Below are 21,486 nucleotides of genomic sequence, written 5' to 3'. Positions count from 1 at the left end.
ACATGGGCCATTATAAGTTAGGCCCGTGTGAGTAAATCTTCTAACAACTTATTCCAAAGCAAACTCTGAATCTCTGCGTCTTAAGAGGCATGTTGATATTATCATAAGGGTTATTTACAGGTTTAGTGTCTTTCTCTCGCCCCTCCTCGTACACAGACCCTCCCCAGCCCCCCGGGGCGATCAGTCATTCTCCTCTCAGATAACGCGTCATTCCCCCCTCGATTACGCAGCGGGATTTACATGAAACTGTTAATTGTTTGCTCTTCAAATAGTCAGCCTGGAGCCAGCAGTCTGCCAGGACTTAAGGACAGACTCTTTGACCTCCCTCCCCCTCGCCGTGCTCCTGTCCGAACGTGCGAGCCGATCCTACCCTCCGGCTGATCAGCATGACAAAGCACTGGCCGGAGCAGTTTGCCCTCTTGGCACCAGCCGCTCTGTCCCATCTCGGAGAACATCACGGCCATCAACTTGACTTCCACAGAAATGCGCAGCAGAGTTTCCCTGCCAGCGGTGTAGCGAGGAGCTCCACATCCAGCAGTTGGCCTCAACAGCTGGCTCAGATTGTTCCCCAGCAGTCGTCGCGCCTGGAGAATCCCACATCGGGCCGCGAACAGCTCGCCAGTGCCACGACATTCATGGATACAGTTGGACCACCGGGCTCATCATACCAGAGTCCTCAAGATGCCCACTTCAAGCAGGAAACTATTAACCAGGACTCGTGGGAACGGGAGAAGAGTAGCACCAGCGGCGGAAAGAAAAAGAATTACCAGCGGTACCCCAAGCCCCCTTACTCGTACCTCGCTATGATTGCTATGGTCATCCAAAGGTCGCCAGAGAAGAAACTGACGTTATGCGAGGTAAGAACACAATACCATCGCATACATATCTGTGTTTGAGGGCCCAGTGCAAGGCGCAGTGCGAGAGGCAGTTCGGGTAGAGATTGTGCTTTACTCACGGTGCTTATTTCTTATTTAACAGTATTTTATTGAACAAAATAAAATACCCTGTAGTATTTTTAGTAAATACAGGACAGTATTTAGAATCAGATGGTTGCTAATACTTTACTATTTAATAAATCAATATCACACTGACTGATCATTTACAGTTCATGAAGTGACACAACACAGCAGCCTCTTGGTGACACTTGAGTGACTATCGCCCGACCATTCTTGGTTTGCTTTGATAAGATTGGACTGCAGTGAAACCAGACACTAATCTGTGTCAGGACAGTGATAACATGGTGATATACAGTGCATGCTTAAATCACAGTTCAGTTAAAGTTGTTTTTCTATTAAAGTACTGCCTAAAAACTTTAATTTGTATATTAATGATCAACGTTTTTTTTTTTTTTTTCATTCAGTGGGCGTTTACTTCTGCAAGTGTGTTACTCTAATTTGTAAACTCTTATCAGTGTGTTTAGATAGCATTTGCCTCACTGTGTACCCAAACTGAAATACAGTGAAGAGGAGCATCTTCTTCAGACCACCAGACTGAGATTTTTGTTTTATTTCTAGATCCTAAAGGAGATCAGTACTCTCTTCCCATTCTTCAAAGGAAACTACAAAGGCTGGCGGGATTCTGTGCGACACAACCTCTCCTCTTATGACTGCTTTGTGAAGGTATGTTAACACTGGTGAACTACTCTGTTTGAATTACTATTTATTCTCATAAGTGGCTGGATGGACCGAGTTCACAAAATACGGGCTTAACATTTGCATTGTCCGGAGCTTTGTTTGTAGAAATACGCTCCGAGGGCTTTAGATTGAACCTTCAAACCAGTCTCAAGATTGTATCCACTGTTATTGTGATGGTTAACAGTGAAACTGTCTTTCCTGCCTGACTCGCTCGTCAGACTTAAGTGCTCATCCCACTCTCCACCCTCCCTCAACCTATAGGTGCTGAAGGACCCAGGGAAGCCTCAGGGTAAAGGCAACTTCTGGGCAGTGGAGTTGAGCCGTGTTCCTCTGGAGCTCCTCAAGAGGCAAAACACAGCTGTTTCACGCCAGGATGAGACTATCTTTGCCCAGGATCTGGCCCCTTATATCCTGCAGGAACACCAGCCAGAATCGGAGCCCCCGCCGGCCCTCGTCACCACTTTGCCCGCCATGTGCTCAAAACAACCCTCCCCACCACAGGAGGACTTGTTCCGACCCAAGCTGGACTCCTCCTTCGCCATCGACTCTCTGCTACACAGCCTGCGACAACCTAGTGCCTCCGGGGAAGTGGATGCGTCTACCAGGGACTGCTGGGGCAAAGGAGAGCGCCCTCGTTCTTCACCACCTCCTCGACCTCGCTTCGCCTCCTCTGCCCATAGTGCCTCGGCCAGCTCTGCCAGCCCAGCCTCCACCTCCTCATCTGATGAGGAATGGAGAGGCACTTTGTCTGGGAAGCGTGTTCCTCTTGATGGGGAAGCTGGGTCAGACGGTTACGAGGACTACAGACCGCCACTGCACAAGTCGGCCCGCCGGGAGATGCTTGCACCTCCGTGGGAGCTCCCTACCTCCTATGCCAAGTATGCACCCCCCAATGCTGTTGCCCCACCCAGCATACGGTTTAACGGAGGTCCTCTAATGCCGCTTCATGGCGGACTTCCCCTTTACGGCTATGGTAGCTCCCCGGTAGCACCTGGTCATTTCTTGGGGCATGCCTATTGGCCCATACTCCCCAGTGGACGAGTTTCTGTCCAAGCCCCTCCCCTCATTATGGACCTGGACAACATGTTGCAATCTGTGCCTCCGAATAAGAGTGTGTTTGATTTGTTGGTACCAAGCAATCATAACTCTCACCCACATCATCAACCACCTGGTCAGTACACGCTACCGAACGGCCCTCCCATAAACGGGTATCCTCAGTACTGACTGACTCTGAAATAGTGACTTGTTTCCTGAGACTGAGCCACGCTGTCACTTAAATCCCACTGTGATGCAGGACGGGAGGTTCAATCAAGATCTGCAAAGGAAACTAATTTCTGTTGCAGATTTAGCTAAATCCAGTTTCACTACCTCCAGGCAAAGAAATGTTGATTGTTTAATATGCAAAAAGAGCGCTGACCTATAGCTGATGGGTTCATGTTAATAAGATTTAAAGTCTGTATTGTCTTAAGGACATCATTTTCAAAAGTAAAATCATTTCTTATCAATGTGTGGAGTATTAACTGGTTTCATAACCATCTACCTCAGGCTTTCAGGGAAATGCACTGTGTATTACTGCTGGCTCTTTGCACTGCCAATCGTATTTGCACTGTTTTATATGTTGCCATACAGTTGCTTTCTTACAAAACTTTCTTTTCCATGTTATCTTCCTACTGTGACGGCTGAATGTATTGTTGGATTTAATCTTGAATTTACAGTTTGTGGAAAACTAACCGCATAGAGCTGGATGGTTGATGGTACGTTTGAGCAACAAAGTATTAAATGCAATATCTTTCTTTACAGTGTAGCCTGCATTTTGAACAAAATATAGAAATGTGAGGTGAATTACTTTTATTGAAAATATGTTTTGCTCTATCAGGGTGTGTGTGTTTGCACAGATTAATGTGTACACATACACTTGTGTTATTTGAGAGTTTTGGTTTGTTTGTTCAGATGGTTAAATATGCTGGACCAGCTGTTTTGTTGTTGTTCCTGTCTTAATTTTTGAGAGTTTGGGCTGTCTGCATTGTTCCTATGCAGCTACATATATTAACCTGATGAATGGTAGCCCTATAATTGTCTTTTCCATCTGTCTGACTGTTTTTCTTTTACACTACAAAACCAATCCAGAATGCTGCATGTTGTCAGGACACTGGAGACAATCGACCAGTATCTACCTCAGGATTTACAGAAGTTACTTGTGGACTTTGCACTGACGGTTGTTTGCACTATTTGATGTCATTATTATCGTCTTACGAAGGAAATTGCTTTAAAAAAAAAAAAAAAAAAAGTCTACTTATACCCTGTCAGGTGGAAGTCCTGTTCCTTTTTTGCCATTTTCCTGTAGTCTTGTTGAAGACTTATAAGATACTGAGCCTGAGTCAAACAGCTCAGAGGTTGAAGTATCAAAAGAAGCTCATGGAGTTGAACAGGGTCTGAAATAAAATGTTTATTTTAAATGGGCTGCTTGGCATTGTATATGGCAATAAGGTAACTAAACCTGCAGAACTATTTCATTTTTATAGTTTGCGTTTGTAAATGTTGGATTCCACTTTATAAGTTTATCATTTCTATGTCGCTCTGTGTTCCTGTTTGTTCAGATGGCTGAGTCCTGGTTGGTTTATTTGCACGACTGTCTGTCTTTAAAGCTGGATGTTAGTAGTTCTGCACAAATACAACTCGACTAACAGCCGTCTAAATTATACCATAAATCTGTAGATCGTGAAGTCCAGGATTTCTGGGTTCAGTGTACTTATAGGCCCTCTTTGTGGTACTGTTGGTAGCAGTTAAGAATTTGAAAAGCATCAATTCTTAACTTGGCTCAATTGTCATTTCTGTGCCTAAAATGTAAAGCGTTTATAATAGTAGCAATACAAAAATGTTAAGCAAAACTGAATTAAATGTGTATTTATCAAAAGTGAAGATTATGCAGAACAATATTTTAAATAAAAATCCTATTGTCATTTACCTAGTTACTCCATCTGTCAATGATAGAGTAACATATACATTTATTTAACTCAATCCATTGGCTTTCCCTCTGAAATATAGTGAAATCAAAGTAGTAAGTCACAAGACACATTGCTTTGAGGTATAACCATGTTTAAAAAGATTAGTTCAGTCTGCCACATGAATTCAAAATGTTTAAATTATGTAATTTGCACTCATTCTAATATGTGTGTTGACGACTAAGCTAATAGCTGCATCCTAATCTCTCAGTTTTCATGTCCTATTAAAAGCCATCGAATGCTCTGACTCTATTGGTTATGTAGAACCTTACTAATGACATGCTATTTGAATGATACCAACGGTTTATTTTGTGGACGCTGTGTTTCCCAGATATGTTTAATTCTACGATTAAGAACTTTCTCTTGATTCATGCTTGTTTTCTCTCACACGGAGTCTCCCATAATGAGAGCACAAATCCCCATAACCTAAAACTGACTATCAGCCACAGGATGAAGATGGAGATTGTCCCAGGCAGCAGGGGGCGAGTCTCAAGTCCTCTCAGTATGAGAGATTGTTTTACCGCAGGAATTGCGATCACTAAAGAATTCAAACTATCTTTGATCCACAGTGCATAGCATCCGTATGAGTTACCCGCACACAAACATGCACACAATGCCTGCTGATTTACATTAACCGTCCGGCAGCCATCAACCTCCTGCTGTGGCCACTATCTCTTTATCAGCTGCCTACGCATGCCTGCACTCCCTCGCCATCCTTCCTGCTCTCCTCGATCATTCCAGACCCAAAGATGGGAGGAGGGGGCCACCACTTAAACGGGGACATGCACCCCTCCCCCAAACAGTCCCTCTGGGTTGCATCTCAACACACTCCCCCTCATCAATTTACATGTATGACTGGCCGTCACAATGAGCCTCTGTGGCTGGTTGTGTGCATGTTAACAGCTCCAAGTCTCCGCCCAAGAACCCTCGGAGTCAGTAAAGTATCATTTGAAGAAATACCATTGAATGAGCCAAATCAATGTTAATGAACAACTTGACCAAATAACCCTTTTATAAAGAGCTAAAAGTAAAACGAGTGACATTATATACAACTCATCTGGTATGGTAGATGGAGCACGCCACAGGGACATCACAACTGCTACATTGTGCCTTCCCCAATAAGATGTGCCCTTCAGACTGTCTCAACACATTTCTTCCCGACACTCAAAAACGTAGAAGTGAAACTACTATTTTCTTTTAAAGAAATAAAAAGACGACAATATAAAAAGTACAAATGTGGTTTATTCGTCTGTCCTATTAAAATAACAGAAGAACAGTAACCGCACTTTGAGGTGTTAGATAAGTGGTTGTTCCAGTTAAAGCACTTTAGCAGCTGCTTCACATGTTTGGCTTCTCTCTTACAGAGTTAGATGAGATGTCATTTATTAAAGCCAAACAAATACACACTGTCTTACCTTCCATGGCAAATGTGTCGCTCCTTAATTTGTTTACTGGGATATGTATTATCAGAAACTAATTATAAAATCTTATTTCCTCATCAGAAATACATTGAAACTAACCATTGGAATGTTACATTTAACTGAGCAACACATCTTATTTGTCCATCACACAAATGTGATTAATGAGCTATCAGTCTTTTGAATCAGTATGTTAGCACACATATTCTGCTAAACAGTGTTATTGTAATAATTTCTGTTATAGGGATGTGGACTTTAATGATAGTTGTTGCAACGAGTACCAACTCGTTACCACTTTCTTTCCTCGGTATTTTTTTGCCGTTTCTGTTTTTTCGCCCACCTCATTCCTTCTTCTCCTCTTCTGGCTTGTCCGTCAGCTCTCCCTCTCCTTATTAATTTTCACACACCCTCTTGTGCCATTCGGTATTCAAAGACACTGCCTCTCTCAGGGAAAGACTCATTCAGACGCCTTTGCTTGGTCTGGGGTCGGCTGGTTGTGTCCTCCTCTCCTCCGTAGCCCCCTCCTCCAGGGGTGTAGAGGCAGAACATGTCCTGTAGGGGGAGACACACACAGTGGATTCAGCTGACAAATCAGTTTATACTAACAGTTGTAAAGGTAAAGAGTTAACCAGAGGGTATTCTGATTACTTTCAGACTCCAGGACCATATTTTAAACACAAACATGTAGCATATATTAGCTGACTCTTTAAAAACAGCAGAGGTTATTCAGTACATTCTAGAAGTCATCTTAAGAAGTTTGCTTGAAGTTTTATTGGAATAATTATAATGTAAATAAAATTCAGTTTATTTTGTATAGCCCAGTATCACAAATTACAAATTTGCATGCATCTTGGAATTAAATTCTGTTGTCAGAAGACAATCTTAAATGCAAAATTATTATGCAGTCCAGGGTTTTTCCTGGGTCAAAATGGGTCTTCGGTGCTCCCAAACAAATTTGCACGGTCTATATTGCCATATCACTGTAATTAGCAGACATCTATGTATTTACTATTTTTTTCTTCTTTTTTTCACATAAATAATGGAGGCAATGCTTGAGGAAATCATTTTGCTTCCACTTTAGATTAAAATAGATAGGCTAATAGATTGACAATTAGAGATGCACCGATCAGGTTTTTTGGTGCCGATCACCGATCACTGAAATCAGTATCTGCCTATCCGATAATACCGATCACGGTGTCGATTGAAGCATTCTATTTATTGTGTAGCATTATTGCCTCGGACTATGAGGAAATACATATATAAAGCACCTCAAACATTAAAGAAATTACCAATTTCTTTAAACATTTAGGACTTTTACTTTGAAAAATGTCCTAATTGATACATTAAAATTGATTAATTGCCAGTGATGGGGATTTCAGATATGTATGGAACACATCTGCATTATTCATTTCCTGGAACTCTTGGGGAAATCTATATACAGGACTTTTCTTAACATACAAAAGTCTGACTTATTTTTATAAACTCTTCCTTGGTACAGTAAAAATGTTTTAATGTTAGCATAATTTAGGCTAAATCTCAGAAACGATCTCTAAAGATACAAAATCAGTTCATTGTTTACTTGTGTATGATTTGTCGAAATCTTATTTTGATAAACGGATGTTGTTTCACGTGGTTCTTTCCGCTAACTTTGCAAAACCGGATGTTGTCACTTAAATCCTTCCGCTAACTTGATCAAAACCCTCGCGCTCCCGATCGAATGCGTTTACCGTCAACATCAGTCTATAGGGGCAGACATGTGAGAGTCGGCTGAGTTGACCCAGTGATTCAACCCGGGGAACAGGGACGCTGCTCGCTGCGTGAGGATCCCCTCTGCACTCAGCCGGCTGGCCCTCGCCGGGTGCATCGTCTCCGTTGAGGTGCGCCGGGATTGAAACGTCGCTGATAGTTTTTCTCGCAGATTTTATGTCATCTGATCGGCCAGTTTGATCGGCCGTTTTGAGAATGCCGATCAAAACCGATAATGGGAATATCGGTTGATATGGATCGGCGCCGATCAGATCGGTGCATCCCTATATAGTCCAGGTGTATTCGTGCACGTCGGGCTGTTGAGTGAGTGACCAGCAGCTGGCCGCTCTGTCCATTCGCGCACCTCACAGTTGCGTATTGATCAGACAAGAAGACATGCTTATGAACTCGATTACTATTGATCAAAACAGAACGAGGGTTCGGCTGTAGCCTCCTTGAAACATACTATTGAGAACATATTCGCTGACATGCACGTGATGAACACAGTTTTTTTTTTTTTTCCATCGCAGACTTTTTTTGCCTTAGGCGCTCGGGATTTGTCATAGGCGTTCGGGAAAACGGCTTAGGCGCGCGCCCAAATTTTCTCTATGCAGGAAAAACCCTGCAGTGTTACCCCGGGCTGAAGGTCGACACTGGTTTTGGCACCCAGGTTGAGGACTCGACCGTCCGCTCTGTGAAGCAGGTTCAGCCCTGATGCTCCGTCCTCACCCCCTAACCAACAGAGGGAAGTTAGAAGAGTACAAACAATAGAAAAAAGAGTGACACCACCAGCCAACAGCTGTTATACAAAATATGAAAATGGCTGGTCAGGGTGAGAGTTTACCCTGGAGGCCGTAGGGACGGGTGGAGCGCCTCTCGGTCAGGACAGAGAGAACCACCTTGTTCCTGAACAGAAGTTTCCGGACCACACCGTCTCCCCCACAGTATTTTCCTGCACCCCCGGAGCCGGGCCGCAGAGAGAACTGCTCTAAAATGACGGGATATCTGAACAACATACAAATCAATAATATCAATTCCAGTATCATCATCACTGGACACAAGAAATATAATTTTCTATCACTAAAATTAGAACTCATGTCAGACCTCTTCTCCAGAATCTCGGGGTCAGTGATGCGGGTGTTGGTCATGTGACTGTGAACGCCACTCCGCCCCTTCCAGCCTGGCCCCGCCCCTGCTCCCCCAGCAACTGTCTCGTAGTAACCTATACTCTCATTGCCAAATGAAATGTTGTTCATGCAGCCCTGATGAAAATAAGGAATGACAATAAATAAGCATAACACAGAAGCATAGTTAATATGGATATATTTGTTTCAATATACAAATCCAGTTTTTCTCACCTGTGAAGCAGAGCACACCTCAAATGCCCTAAATATGACATCGACCACTCTCTGGGATGTGAGTACATTTCCTCCCACCACAGCTGCATTCTGGGAAGGCTGAAGGATTGAGCCAGGGGGTATGATGATTGTGACTGGTGCAAGGCATCCCTAGATATGAAAACAAAATGTGAATACAAGTGCAGGAAGAACTACTAAATAAATATGTAATCAAACCGTAAACATCCCTGAGAACCACCAGAGAGGTCCCTGAATAAACTTCCTGACCTGATTAAGTGGAATGTCCTCTCCCACCATGCAGCGCAGGCAATAGATGAGGGCTGAAAGGGTGATGGCGCGTGGAGCATTGCAGTTCCCCCAAACCTCTGTCCCCGTCCCTGTGAAGTCAAACACCGCACTGCCCTGTGGTGATGGAGGTTTTTATGTGAATTGATCAGTTAATTGTGCAAGACAACATGTTTGGACTACCATGAAGAGATTCTCCCTGCTCACCTCTTCCTCATTAATCTGAACCCGCAGTCTGATTGCTGTCCCATCATCCATGAAATCCTCCGACTCCACCTCCAAGGAGCCAGTCTGTTGCCGTCGACGACGAGCAAAGTCTCTCAGCATGTCCCTCACTGCCAGCTCTGCGTTACTCTGAAGCATTAACACAAAGGCTGAAGTAGCACACCGCCACCAGAAGTGTTTTCTATTCTTCACTTGTAGCCACAGTTACCTGAATGTATCCCATGTAGGCCTGGACCACAGCTAACCCGTAGCTGTCAATCAACTCCCCCACCAGCTGGCTGCCTCTCTGATTGGCCGCCACCTGAGCCCGCAGATCTGACAGGTTGTCATGGAGATTACGAGTCCCAGAGGAGTCTGGGTACTGGGCCGGAGCCATCAGAGCTTCAGTTAGAGCTAATAGGGAAGCAGAGGGAACAGGCAGGAGAGTTTCCATGAGTGAGTTTGGAAAAGGAGACGGAAAAAGAGAAAAGCACGATAGGAAGTGAGATTAAAGAAAGTAAACTTAATAAGAGAACATTTGATCAAAGTTAAAGCTAACAGAAACAAACGGTGCGAGGTGATTATGTTGCTTTCTAAGCTCACTTATATCACTCAACTGGTGATTTAGCATGCTCAAGATGATTAACTACACAATTACTCAAGATTACCGCTGACAATTTCCCAAAGTATTCAGTAAGTTTATACACTGATTCAGACCTTCCAGCAACAGGTTTGCAATATCTTAAATATGCAAAAAAACTATAGACTATAGTCAGACTTCTATAGCGCTTTTCTAGGTACACAGAGACGCTTAAATATTACTATGTTACTATTTTACACTGATTATTGGTTCAGCTCCTCCTCTCTTACCCTCTTCCTGAAAGACGCCGCCAGTGACAAGTTTAAAGGAGGTGAACACTGCCCCCTCCTGCTGAAGGGTGGTGGAATGGGGGGGCATGGAGCCTGGCGTGATGCCACCAATGTCAGCATGGTGCCCTCTGCTGGCGACAAAGAACACCGGCCTGCTCACTCCTTTCCAAAACACCTGGGAGGAAAAGGGGAACAGATAACGGAGGAAAGTAAAAAGGTATGTAGTAACAAGTAAGATGGATAATGAGGAGAGCAAGAAAGTTGGACAGACTGACCGGTGTGATGACTGTGAGGTCTGGCAGGTGGCTGCCCCCGGCACACGGGTGGTTGCTCAGAATCACATCGCCTTCTTTCAGCTCGTTCCCCAATGATCTGAGCTGCACAGAGAGGAAGTAGAAGAAGAGAAGAAGAAGAAGAAGAAGAAGACGTCGTCATCGTCGTCATAATGTGTCATCATGGAGTTTTTATTCTAAAGTGTTTCAGTAATATGTTGAAAACTCAGAACTACAACCCCGCCCCCCGCCCCCACCCCACAAGAGGTACCTGGTACTGGACGGTCTCCTGCATGGCCCCCAGGTGAACGGGGATATGAGGTGCATTGGACACTAAACCGCCGTCTGGTCCGAACACAGCACAGGAGAAGTCGAGCCGTTCCTTGATGTTGGTGGAGATGGAGGTTCTCTGGAGGACTCTACCCATCTGTTCTGTAGAGGAGGAGAGGTGGAACGCTACTGAGCAAGCTAATAAGAAAATAACACAGAACATAATATTCGGACACACAATCACTGCGCTCCCTAATGGTCTGCCTTCCTTCTCCTAGTTTCTCCCCGACAGCGTCCAGCTCCCGTCTCATTCCCTCCTCTCTCCTGTTGGTGTACCTGCGATGCTCATGAAGCGGTGAGAGAAGATGGAGAGCTGCACAGTGTTGAGCTCAGTGCCCAGAGCGCAGTGAGGGTCAGAGCTCACAGTCATACAAATGTCGCCCCCTTCTGTTAGATGGGCCTCACAGCACGGCTCCACCAGGATGGTACTGATGGAGGAAATGGGTAGGAAAGAAATACTTTTAAACAAACACAGACGTTTATGCAGGTAAGTACAGGCATCAAAAGGGGACATATCTCGCTCGCTTTATAGGTTCTTCAAGAAGACGTTTACATGCTTTAATGTTAACAAATAATTTAATATCTAATGTCGTCTGTCTGAATACACCTGTATTTACCCTCTGTATGAAATGGGCCCTTTTAGCAGCTGTTTCTTTAAGCCTGAAGAAAGCCCAGTTTGATAAAGATAAGATATGATGAAGATAAAGGTAGTCTCAAGCAGTGGGTTGAAATACTTACAGATACATAATCCTGACTGAATCAATGTTTATTGGAAAGCTAGTAATGGCAGTAAGGGGGACATGCTTGCCTGTTCTTGTCAATAATGATGGCTGGTCCCTGGATACGATGACCACATGGCAGCTCCTCCCATAGATACACACTGGTGTCCAGGTAACCTTCCTCAAAGTAACACTTGGTCATCTACGAAAAATAATAGATTGCCACAAGAAGATTCATTACTTTGAAGACACGTACATTCATGATGTTATCCATCGATAGCATAATGTATATTAGCGACATGTATGTGGAAGACAGTCTGTACCGTGACTGGTTTGGCCTGTCCAAGCCTCGTCTTTGTTTTGAACACAGATTTGATACCAGATTTCCCACAACCCCTCACTCTGATGTCATCAACCATGATGGCTCTTTCTGGGATGGTGAATCCAAACTCCTTCAGATAACTAAAAGGAAACAATTAAATAAACAGAGGAGGCAGAGGAGAACATGTATGAAGGTTAGAGATCATAAGTAGTGTAAACAAATGTCAGCAAAGTCGAGTTGTATCTCCTGTGGACGACGGTGTGTTTGCTTTACAACATAAACGGAGGGGACAAAAGGAGCAAACGTGTAAATGGCAAAATGAATATGTGATCCAGCCAATAGGAGAATGAATCAACAAATCATCAAGCAAATGAGTAAAGAATGAACGCACCGCTTGGTGAAGGCACTGCGGAAGTCTCCAGCGAGGCAGGACTCGGCGTCGGCGGGGTAACCGGCAGCGGTAACCATGAGAGCGCAGTCAGTGCCCTTGTAACGCAGGTGGAGGAAGATCTCAGTGGTTATCTGACTGCTGAGGAGGACAAGAAACAAAGGGCTGCGTCAACACTTGTTCAGTGTTTAGGGAGTGTGACAGGGACAAGGCATTGGATGAACACACCAGGATCCGAGGGGCATGAGAGTTACCCCAGACCATGTGGGGCTGTGTGTGCTGACCTGGTGAAACCGCGTGCGCAAAGTGTGTCGTGGCAGCGCTTCGAGAGATGCTCCACCCTCCCATCGAGCTTGTCGAAGGAGCGCTGCTCGTACTGAAGCGAGCACGGCTCCTGCACCTCCTCCACCACGTCAGCTAGAGCCAGACCATAAGCGGACAGCACGCCGCTGTATCTGCAACACACAGAGACGCACATTACAGCCACACACATTGTGCAGGAATACAACTCTCTTAGACAAGCACACACACACACACACACACACAAACACACAGCATATCACCCTTACTTGTGTATGAAGACAGACTTCATCCCCAAGGCTCGGGCAATAGCACAGGCATGTTGACCACCTGCACCCCCGAAGCATGCCAACACGTGCTGAGATGTATCATGGCCCTTAGCCTACAGCGGGGCGGGGTATGGGAGGTGGGGGAGGAGTGAGGGAGCACCGGAAAAAAGAACCAAAAGGAAAACACCTGATTTTAAATGTATGACACACTTAACATCCAAACATTCAGACATATTTCCACGAAGAGGCAGCTACGTCTTGTTTAACCCACATACCTGTGTCAGTGCTCTGATTGGCCGGCACATGGCCTCATTTGCAACACGAATGAATCCCATGGCAACCTCCTCCACACTCATCTGTGACTTGCTGTTGCCAGCTCCATTTGCGCTAACCTGCCGAGGAAATTAATCAAGAATTATTAATAGTATTATTAAGACGGTTTGACAGACAGGCTGCATATTAATTAATATCCCAGTAAATATGAGTGCCTGTGATTGGTTAGAAGACAAGAAGAGGTTGATCTCCTGGCTCAGATGATGGAACTGATTCATGGTTTCTTCCAATGACAGTGGCTCATTCTCCCCTGGCCCAAAGATCTTTGGGAAGAAGGACGGGAGGAGTCGACCCAGGGCTAAGTTAGCATCGGTGACAGTCAGAGGGCCGCCTAGGAAAATCCCACAACGAGTCAATACGTTTGTTTTCCTGACTCATGCTGTTCTAACTAAGTCCACACATTTAACCCAATTAAACATGTTTCAATGTGGTGTTTTAACATATGTTATGTAACTCTGTGCAAAAAGTAAGATATTTGCTGTATAGTATGGAGCTACTCAACTATCCTGCAGGGAACATCTACAATGAAGTCAGAGTCATGTGTCTTTTTGTTCCAACTGAGAACTACAAGGCAAGCGTCAGTTATATCATCTGACACTTGGGCGTGTGCTAATTTCCAACCGTCAAGCTGCTAAAACAGGTTATAAATCCAGAGAAGGGGGAAGGGAGCAGGACATGAGAAAACAAACTAACATCCACACAGAGCTGGGATTTCTGACAACATGGAGGGTGGAACATCTGGATTCAATATGATTTAAAGAGCAAAAGGTTCATGATAAAACTATAATTTACCATCTACCAGGCGTGAAAAGAAGAAGTCACAACAATGCATTGAGAGAAATTTGAAATAATAAAACAGAAATAAAAGGGAGTAATGGTGACTTTTACCTTTCCGGTAACAGGCTGGTCCTGGATGTGCACCTGCAGACTCTGGTCCAACCACAAACATCCCTGATCTGAGAGGAAGTCAAAGGAAGGAGAGAGAACAGAAAGGATGGAAAAACTGTTGAATTAATTGTGTTTAATTTGAAATCAAAGCTAAACCAAACCCAAACCAGTAGAACGAGTATGTGAGAGTACATGGTCAATCTTGTGTTAATTAATAAAACCTCAAACATTCAAAGCCCTACTACCGCTTTTGACAAGTGATCAATTCAACATTCATCTTTGCAACTATTTAGCTTTCAGACACAAATGCATATACATTCTTTAAGAGGTGGTTATTCTTAGTCACAAAATAATCTGTGAAAAGCAAACATCGAGCAAAGCTTTCATTTCTCATAGCAATGCACTTTTCTAATCACTGTGCATCTATTCTTGATTCATTTGCTCTCAAGATGGACTACAACCTGCCTCCAGAAGGCAATTTATCAGACTTTGCACAGCTCCCTCTGCAGCCACAAAATGCTTTATACGACTTAATTTGATCACATATGTAGTAGGACTCCTCAAGACCTGTAAACAGACTTTAATGTGCACAGTTGCTAGATCTCCACAACAGTCAAAGTCAAATCCAGACACATACATCAAACGATGGGTCAAGACTGACTAACCAACCTGAAGAAGAGCCGCGACCCTCCGCCTGCAGCCACAGTGTTGATGTCCAACTGCGGCGCCTGCAGGGTGACTCCGGCTGTGGTCGCCTCAAACACGTGTTCATACTGGCCAGCGTACCGACTGACATCAGTGGATGTTCCTGGAGAGAAAGACAAGACAGCGGCAGACAGAAGGACAACAAGCATGAACAGCTGTACAGGTCTATCAAGCACAGAAAAATCAAAGAAAAAGATTGTTTCCCTCCTTTTAATTTAATATGTAACAAATATATGCACTTTATGCCATTTGTAACACACTTTTAAGTGAAAGTCAGAAATATAAGAACATGTAACGTAAGTAATCCAAGTCTTAGACAATTTATATGCACAGTAAATTGAGCTTTCCTTTGTGCAGATCTTTTAATCCGCCGCTCCACTGAGTTCAGTGCAGAAAAGAACTAAGAGCAAGAAGCTCCGCACATAGTCTGTAAACTCTGTATTTGTTCACGGTACTAACAATAATACCCATAATACCCAGCATTCCTCCTACTCACCACCCATGTCAAAGCCAATCACAGGTTTTTTCTCCGTTTGGCTGTATGAAGTGATGGCGTAGCCCACCACCCCTCCCGCTGGGCCAGATAGAACGGCCCGCGAACCGCAGAACTGCTCCATGGGAGTCAGACCGCCATCTGACTGCATGAACAGGACGTCCACATCCTGAGGAAAAGAGGTCAGCTGAAACAGGGTTTTTAACTTACACTCAGCTACTGGAACATCTGGAAAATCCTGTCTATGAGCTATAGGTTCATGAGGGAACACATAGGATTTTGGTAGACCAAGCAATTGAACAAAAAGAAAATGCTATGTTTTGTATCAGCAACAAAAAGCAAAAACACATTTATTGATGTGTGAAACACCTTCAGTCCACCCTTGAACCCAGAGGTAAAGCCTTTTAAATACTGATGGATTTTGGGTGTGAGGTAGGCGTCGGCGCAGACAGTGTAGCCCCGAGGCACCGCCCGCACCATGGGCATGACCTCACTGGACAGAGACACCTGGGTGAAGCCCAGACGGCGTGCCAGGGCGCCCACTGCTTTCTCATGATCAGAAAATCTGAAAGGGAGAGGGGAGAGGAAAGAGGTGGAGCTTGGAGTCAAACATTAATAAAGCTCTTATACAATTTAAGTGCGCCTTATCACTTTAAAGCTTTATCTGTGACAGACGAAGCCAAAATGTTGGTTAACTGCTGGTTTATTGAAGGTGCCCTTTCAACTCAACCCAAAGGCTTTGAAAACATTTTCTGTCCTTGGAACTGGAGCGAATTACATCCAACAACTTTGAATCTGTGAATGGATTTTTAGGAATACATAGGAATATACTGTACTTGAAGTTAAGTGAAAAGAAATGGGAAGAAAAGCATGAACCTTCACCCATTAACCACATGGGTTCCACATACAATAGAAACAGGCTATATGTCCAGAGTGCATACCACTCCTCCCACAGAGACAAGGAGTCTCAGAGCAATAGTCGTGTTAGAAGTTAAAAGAAAAAATTAAATCTTTTCTTGGGGAGATGGTCTAAGAAGGACAGGAAGCTAACTGACAAAAGAGAGGACACGCGATCAGATTAGGCTCTTTTATGTATACACTTCTCTAGTGTATACCAGAGTTATAAAAACAAGACGCACTACTGACGTGTATGAGTGCAGCAGAAGGACGGCAAGACTGGTTATCCCGCGAGACAGAATTCCCCTGAGGTCTTTTTCTACTCGCTCAAGATCGAGCTCCCTCCACACCTCCAGAGAATCTCCTGTACTGCCTGAGGGGACACCAGCACACACACAAGGGTTCATTATTTTCAGCCTTTAGGCAATGCTCTGCTCTCAGACTGAGCTTACATTCACAACCAAAACATATAGGGTATTGCCTTTGTTGTAGTCCTATTCCCACTGACATATCAGTTGGAAGAGCGGAAAGACATGACATTTCATTTAGCTGACACTTTTATCCAAAGCGACTTACAATCATGTTAGATTAATACACCGTAGACACAGCTAGAGGGATAAATTCAGGGTTAAGTGTCTTGCTCAAGGACACATCGACTAGGGCGGAGATTGAACCGCCAACCCCCTGATTGAAAGACGGGTCTGCTAACCACTGACCCACATGAGAACTTGAAGGGGGATTTGGAGGTCGGGTTACAGTGTTTCACACCTGTGACAATACGTTTGGGATCTTTTCTGGGCAGCTGGCAGCCATCTTGCTTGAGAACAACTCGCTCATCCACCTCTATTACCTCTTCATACAGCACTTCAGGAACCACCACCTCCTGCATACACACAACAACACACACGCAAGGCAGGTTAGAAGAATGGATGCAACATATTGCAACTTTGCAATATGAAGGTCCACAACAGAAAGTGGATTTCTTGACAGATCATCAGATTCATAGATCAGTGACCATTTAAACCAGTAATGGTACAACTGTTACAGGGGCAAACTCCAAGACCTGCCCTTGTGTCTGTATCTGTAGCACTAAATAATACCTAAACCTTGTGTTGCAGAGGCACTATAGAGCTGTTCCAAGGCTACTCATTAACACCACACACAGTATAGCTGAAGGGCATTATGTGGCTCTGTGGTTAAGCGGTTAGGTGAGCTCACTAGTTAAACTGGCTTTTCAGTTAATGTCACATAAGCCGGTCAGTACTCACTTTGCCTTTTAAAACGTAACATTTATGTATTCCTGAGTTAAGAAAAGCAAGCATTACAAACCAAATCAAATAGTTTGGGCCTGGCCTGCGTGCCGATGTGCAACAAATCCTTGAAGCCCAGGGTGACCAGCAGCGCGGTCCTTTCTCCCTCTCTCTCCAGGAGAGCGTTGGTTGCCACCGTTGTGCCCATTCGGATCCAGCCAATCAGAGCGGTGTCTACGGGCTGCTCCCGAGGAAAGACCCGCCCTGTTTCCTGTCAATAACAAACACATTTATATATACAACTCATATAATGTTCTGTTCACCCAGATGATGATGGAGAGGTGTAACTGTGATTAACATGATCTATTCGGAAGTCTTGATCTGCTGCCTGCTCATTAATATGCATATAGCATAACTCACGAGAATGGGCACTCGGTAGAGCGCATACCTTCGCATATCACAAGATTGGGCATTGAATTATGAACATGTTGGCATTAGTTGCATGCCAATTGGACAAAAATGTATCGTGCTATGGTAAAAAAAAGACTTTGACCTTTCCATGACCTTGACCTTTGACCCGATTGATCCCAAAATTTAATCAAATGGTCCCCGGATAATAACCAATCATCCCACCAAATTTCATGCGATTCAAGAAGATTTTGACCTGTTCATGACCTTTGACCTTGACCTTTACCCGATTGATCCCAAAATCTAATCAACTGGTCCCCGGATAATAACCAATCATCCCACCAAATTTCATGCGATTCGGTTCAATACTTTTTTAGTTCTGCGAATAACACGCATACAAATAAATAAATAAATAAATACACGCCGATCAAAACATAGCCTTTCCGCATTTTCAATGCGAAGGTAATTAACTACAAAGTTCTTACTCATATTACAGAATATCAGCCTTTGTTTTAATACATTCATTCTCTCACGTTACCTCCTCCAGGACTCTGCGGATCCCCTCAGTGGGAGCATCTTTGTAGTTCTGGGGGTCCCAGGACAGCAGTTTCAAGACTCTCTCTCGACCATCAGGCAGCCGGGCAAACACATCGGTGAAGGTGCCACCCCGGTCGATGGCAAAGTCAAATTTCCCTTTATTCTCAGTCATAGTGGAGAGATTTATATAGGGAGAGGGAGAGAGAGCGAGGGAGAGAGAGAGAGAGAGAGAGAGAGAGAGAGAGAGAGAAGAGCTGCTTCTGAGTCTGTGACTAGCTGGAGGAACCTACGGTGAGAAAGGGGGAGAGATTAGCCACGTTCACCATGCAACACTGTAGGTCAACTGAGAAACATATTCATTCACAAAATGACTACATCAATACACTAGTGGCGTTTCTTAACCTATTGCTCATCTGCCTCTCACAGTCTTATGTGTTTGTATTATATTACATTGCATTTTGTGTGTCCTCTACTTAAAAAAAAGAACCAAAATATGTCATAATTGTGCGTTTAAACATGCTATTAAGTCTCTATAACGCATGTTTTTAATCTCACAAATGTAAATGCAATTCTAAAGTGGTTTTGCATCATTAGCAACACATTGCGGTACCCAGAGAACCGGACGACTTTAAAGCAGCGGACTCTGCAGGAACAGGCTCGTTTTTCTTTGGGCTCTTTCAAAGATAATAAACACCGCCAGTGAAATAACCGGGAAAGCTGCACCGCCTCGAAAGGAGATCAACACAAAATATCACGACACGTGCCCGGTGTGCGTGCAGAGGGAGCGACGCACACAACGAATCCGAGGCAACGAAGCCGGAGATCTGACCGTACACGACATCAATACTCACCGGAACGCCGCCGCACTGGCACAGTGTCACTCTCTGGTCATCCGGTAACCGGTCAGATTCTCCTCCCTCGCCTCTGTGACCGGCTCATTACAATAGGAAAGGCATTAGGAATAGGAGCTGCTCGCTCGGGTTTAGACTCCGCCCCTCTGGGAGCAGCCGTCTGCCCCCGGTCAGAGGCGATCCCCACACGGAGCTCCACAAAGGAACCTAATCACGGAGATTGCACAGGCTGCAGTTTTTTTTATTTTATGATCAAAAAACCTTTCAGCAGCATTTATTACCAGAGACAAGTCAGTATACTAACATTGTTATCGCTTCACATGATTCTGTAAAGTGAATGGCCTCCACGTGCACAGGCTGTGCACGCGCTCACCCAGGGCCGGTGTTACGGTTCAACCTGAGACCCTGTTAACTGGCGACCTTCGGTCGAATGCGTCTGTTGTTGTCGTAGTTACGGCAGATGTTGATAATAGCAAGAGAACACGCAGCTGTCCTCGCGAATGCCGCACTGTTTAGTTCTACAATTCAATGAGAAACCTTCTCGTGTGCTCCATGGCAGGCGCGTCTCTAGGATTTGGATACATCCGGGGCTTAGCCAGTGCGAGCGTTGTCGACGGGGGGGTGCTAGTGAGTTTTTCGAGTGAGTGTGCTCACCTGTGTGCGCGGATGTGTCGGCGCGTATCACGGCAGAGCGATGCGCGTTATGGGAGCGGCGGCGCTGGGCTTAGCCCAGAATAGTGAAGCAGCGAAATTTGTAGACATAGAAACACTCTCAGGCAGCAGCTTGCTGTTACGTGCGCCTGCTGCCAGTCTGACTCCGCTGTTTTGGGTGAATGACGTCACGTGCGACCTGGAGGTGTTAACCACTTGTGTACCAAATCTTTTTTTTTTTTTGGTTTAAAACATTCGGGGCTAATGAAAAAACATCCGGGGCGAGGACAGCTGCGTGTTCTCTTGCTATTATCAACATCTGCCGTAACTACGACAACAACAGACGCATTCGACCGAAGGTCGCCAGTTAACAGGGTCTCAGGTTGAACCGTAACACCGGCTCTAGCCCTTTGGTTGCCCAAGGCGAGATTGTGTTTTGTGCCCCCCCCCCCCTCACACACACACACACACACAATACATTACGTCACTGAAGAGACATTTAATAACTTAAAGGGTACCTGTAGTGCAAAACAACAACGTGCTACATCCATTCGGCGCATCAAATAAATCATATTTACCCGCCGCTATTGTCAACAAGTCACGCATAGCCCGAGGATTTACATTTCTTTGTCAACATTCCGAGTCCGTGAACGCTTCAGGGTGCAGCCATTTTGCTAGTTATTTACTCATGTCAAAGCTAACTATGACGTTGAGTCGTTGAAAGGAATTCAGCCAATCCGGAGCCACTTCTACACGCGTTGCTTCTTGGGATAGATCGGTGGCCTCAATAATTACACAATCTATATCAGGGGTGCTCAATACGTCGATCGCGGCGACCTGCCAGTCGATCGCGGCGTAGTATTGGTAGATCGCATGACATTAAAAAAAATTGGCCCGCCCCCCTGTCACTTTCTCTATAGCGCCACATTACAGCAGCAGCATGTCATTTCTGTCTCTACGTGTTGCGTTAACAGTCCTCTGCCCGCCGTCTCGTGCGCCGCGGAGCTCCGACACCGGTTTGCGCGCATCGGGACGGACGGAGCAAAGAAAAAGTCACTAGCACCCCGAACATGTCGGCCGAACATTGCATCAATGAAAGACATCTCCAGCGCTGGCTTATGCGCGATGTAGCTATCAAGCTCACTCTTTTGTGTGAAGCAGATGAGGTCTAATGACACTATATCATCGGACATAAGTTCGTGCTCTTTACAACAAATGCACTCTATGTCTGTTTTTTGTGGCACATTTCCCACAACTGCACCAAACGTCCGCCGACTTGCGTGCACGGTCCGCACGGTGAAGCATCTGGACCGACGGTCCGTCGGCATCAACTTCATCTGAATCATCGCTATCATC

At 44.8% G+C, this 21,486-nt stretch overlaps 2 protein-coding genes across 3 annotated transcripts; one reads left to right on the top strand and one right to left on the bottom strand.

Moving 5' to 3' along the window:
• Nucleotides 1-386: 386 nt before the first annotated feature.
• On the top strand, nucleotides 387-2,858 carry foxh1 (forkhead box H1). Its single transcript, XM_056434750.1, has 3 exons — nucleotides 387-857; nucleotides 1,515-1,619; nucleotides 1,896-2,858. Exons 1-3 carry the CDS (start codon nucleotides 387-389, stop codon nucleotides 2,856-2,858), a joined length of 1,539 nt encoding a protein of 512 aa, XP_056290725.1.
• Nucleotides 2,859-5,860: 3,002 nt separating this feature from the next.
• On the bottom strand, nucleotides 5,861-20,367 carry oplah (5-oxoprolinase, ATP-hydrolysing). 2 transcript variants are annotated; one of them, XM_056434523.1, is made up of 29 exons: nucleotides 20,134-20,367; nucleotides 19,480-19,686; nucleotides 18,630-18,914; nucleotides 17,763-17,954; nucleotides 17,202-17,316; nucleotides 16,683-16,806; nucleotides 15,906-16,101; nucleotides 15,540-15,705; nucleotides 15,008-15,146; nucleotides 14,339-14,406; nucleotides 13,606-13,781; nucleotides 13,393-13,509; nucleotides 13,118-13,230; nucleotides 12,833-13,003; nucleotides 12,552-12,689; nucleotides 12,162-12,300; nucleotides 11,928-12,040; nucleotides 11,396-11,547; nucleotides 11,061-11,221; nucleotides 10,793-10,894; nucleotides 10,518-10,692; nucleotides 9,877-10,061; nucleotides 9,651-9,797; nucleotides 9,426-9,560; nucleotides 9,159-9,308; nucleotides 8,905-9,062; nucleotides 8,645-8,805; nucleotides 8,435-8,532; nucleotides 5,861-6,606 (listed from the first exon to the last, which is right to left on the bottom strand). In XM_056434523.1, exons 3-29 carry the CDS (start codon nucleotides 18,798-18,800, stop codon nucleotides 6,454-6,456), a joined length of 3,915 nt encoding a protein of 1,304 aa, XP_056290498.1. In that variant the 5' UTR covers nucleotides 18,801-18,914; nucleotides 19,480-19,686; nucleotides 20,134-20,367; the 3' UTR covers nucleotides 5,861-6,453. The 2 variants fall into 2 exon arrangements, with proteins under 2 accessions (XP_056290498.1, XP_056290499.1); XM_056434524.1 differs by having other exon boundaries at nucleotides 12,552-12,686; nucleotides 19,480-20,367.
• Between the last annotated feature and the right edge of the window lie 1,119 nt (nucleotides 20,368-21,486).

This window comes from Pseudoliparis swirei, chromosome 16 (genome assembly GCF_029220125.1).
Source record: "Pseudoliparis swirei isolate HS2019 ecotype Mariana Trench chromosome 16, NWPU_hadal_v1, whole genome shotgun sequence".
In the NCBI taxonomy this organism is placed as follows: Eukaryota; Metazoa; Chordata; class Actinopteri; order Perciformes; family Liparidae; genus Pseudoliparis; species Pseudoliparis swirei.
This window is presented reverse-complemented; position numbering and strand designations above follow the sequence as displayed.

Bases quoted from the DNA above. Each gene is read 5' to 3' on its own strand.
- foxh1 (XM_056434750.1), top strand. From the start codon at position 387: ATGACAAAGCACTGGCCGGAGCAGTTTGCCCTCTTGGCACCAGCCGCT. The intron at 858-1,514 runs GTAAGAACACAA...TTTTATTTCTAG, and splicing joins AGAAACTGACGTTATGCGAG to ATCCTAAAGGAGATCAGTAC. The intron at 1,620-1,895 runs GTATGTTAACAC...CTCAACCTATAG, and splicing joins CTTATGACTGCTTTGTGAAG to GTGCTGAAGGACCCAGGGAA.
- oplah (XM_056434523.1), bottom strand. From the start codon at position 18,800: ATGACTGAGAATAAAGGGAAATTTGACTTTGCCATCGACCGGGGTGGC. The intron at 10,895-11,060 runs GTACCTCTTGTG...CTCTCTGTGCAG, and splicing joins AGGAGACCGTCCAGTACCAG to CTCAGATCATTGGGGAACGA. The intron at 9,561-9,650 runs GTGAGCAGGGAG...CCATCACCACAG, and splicing joins TTCAGATTAATGAGGAAGAG to GGCAGTGCGGTGTTTGACTT.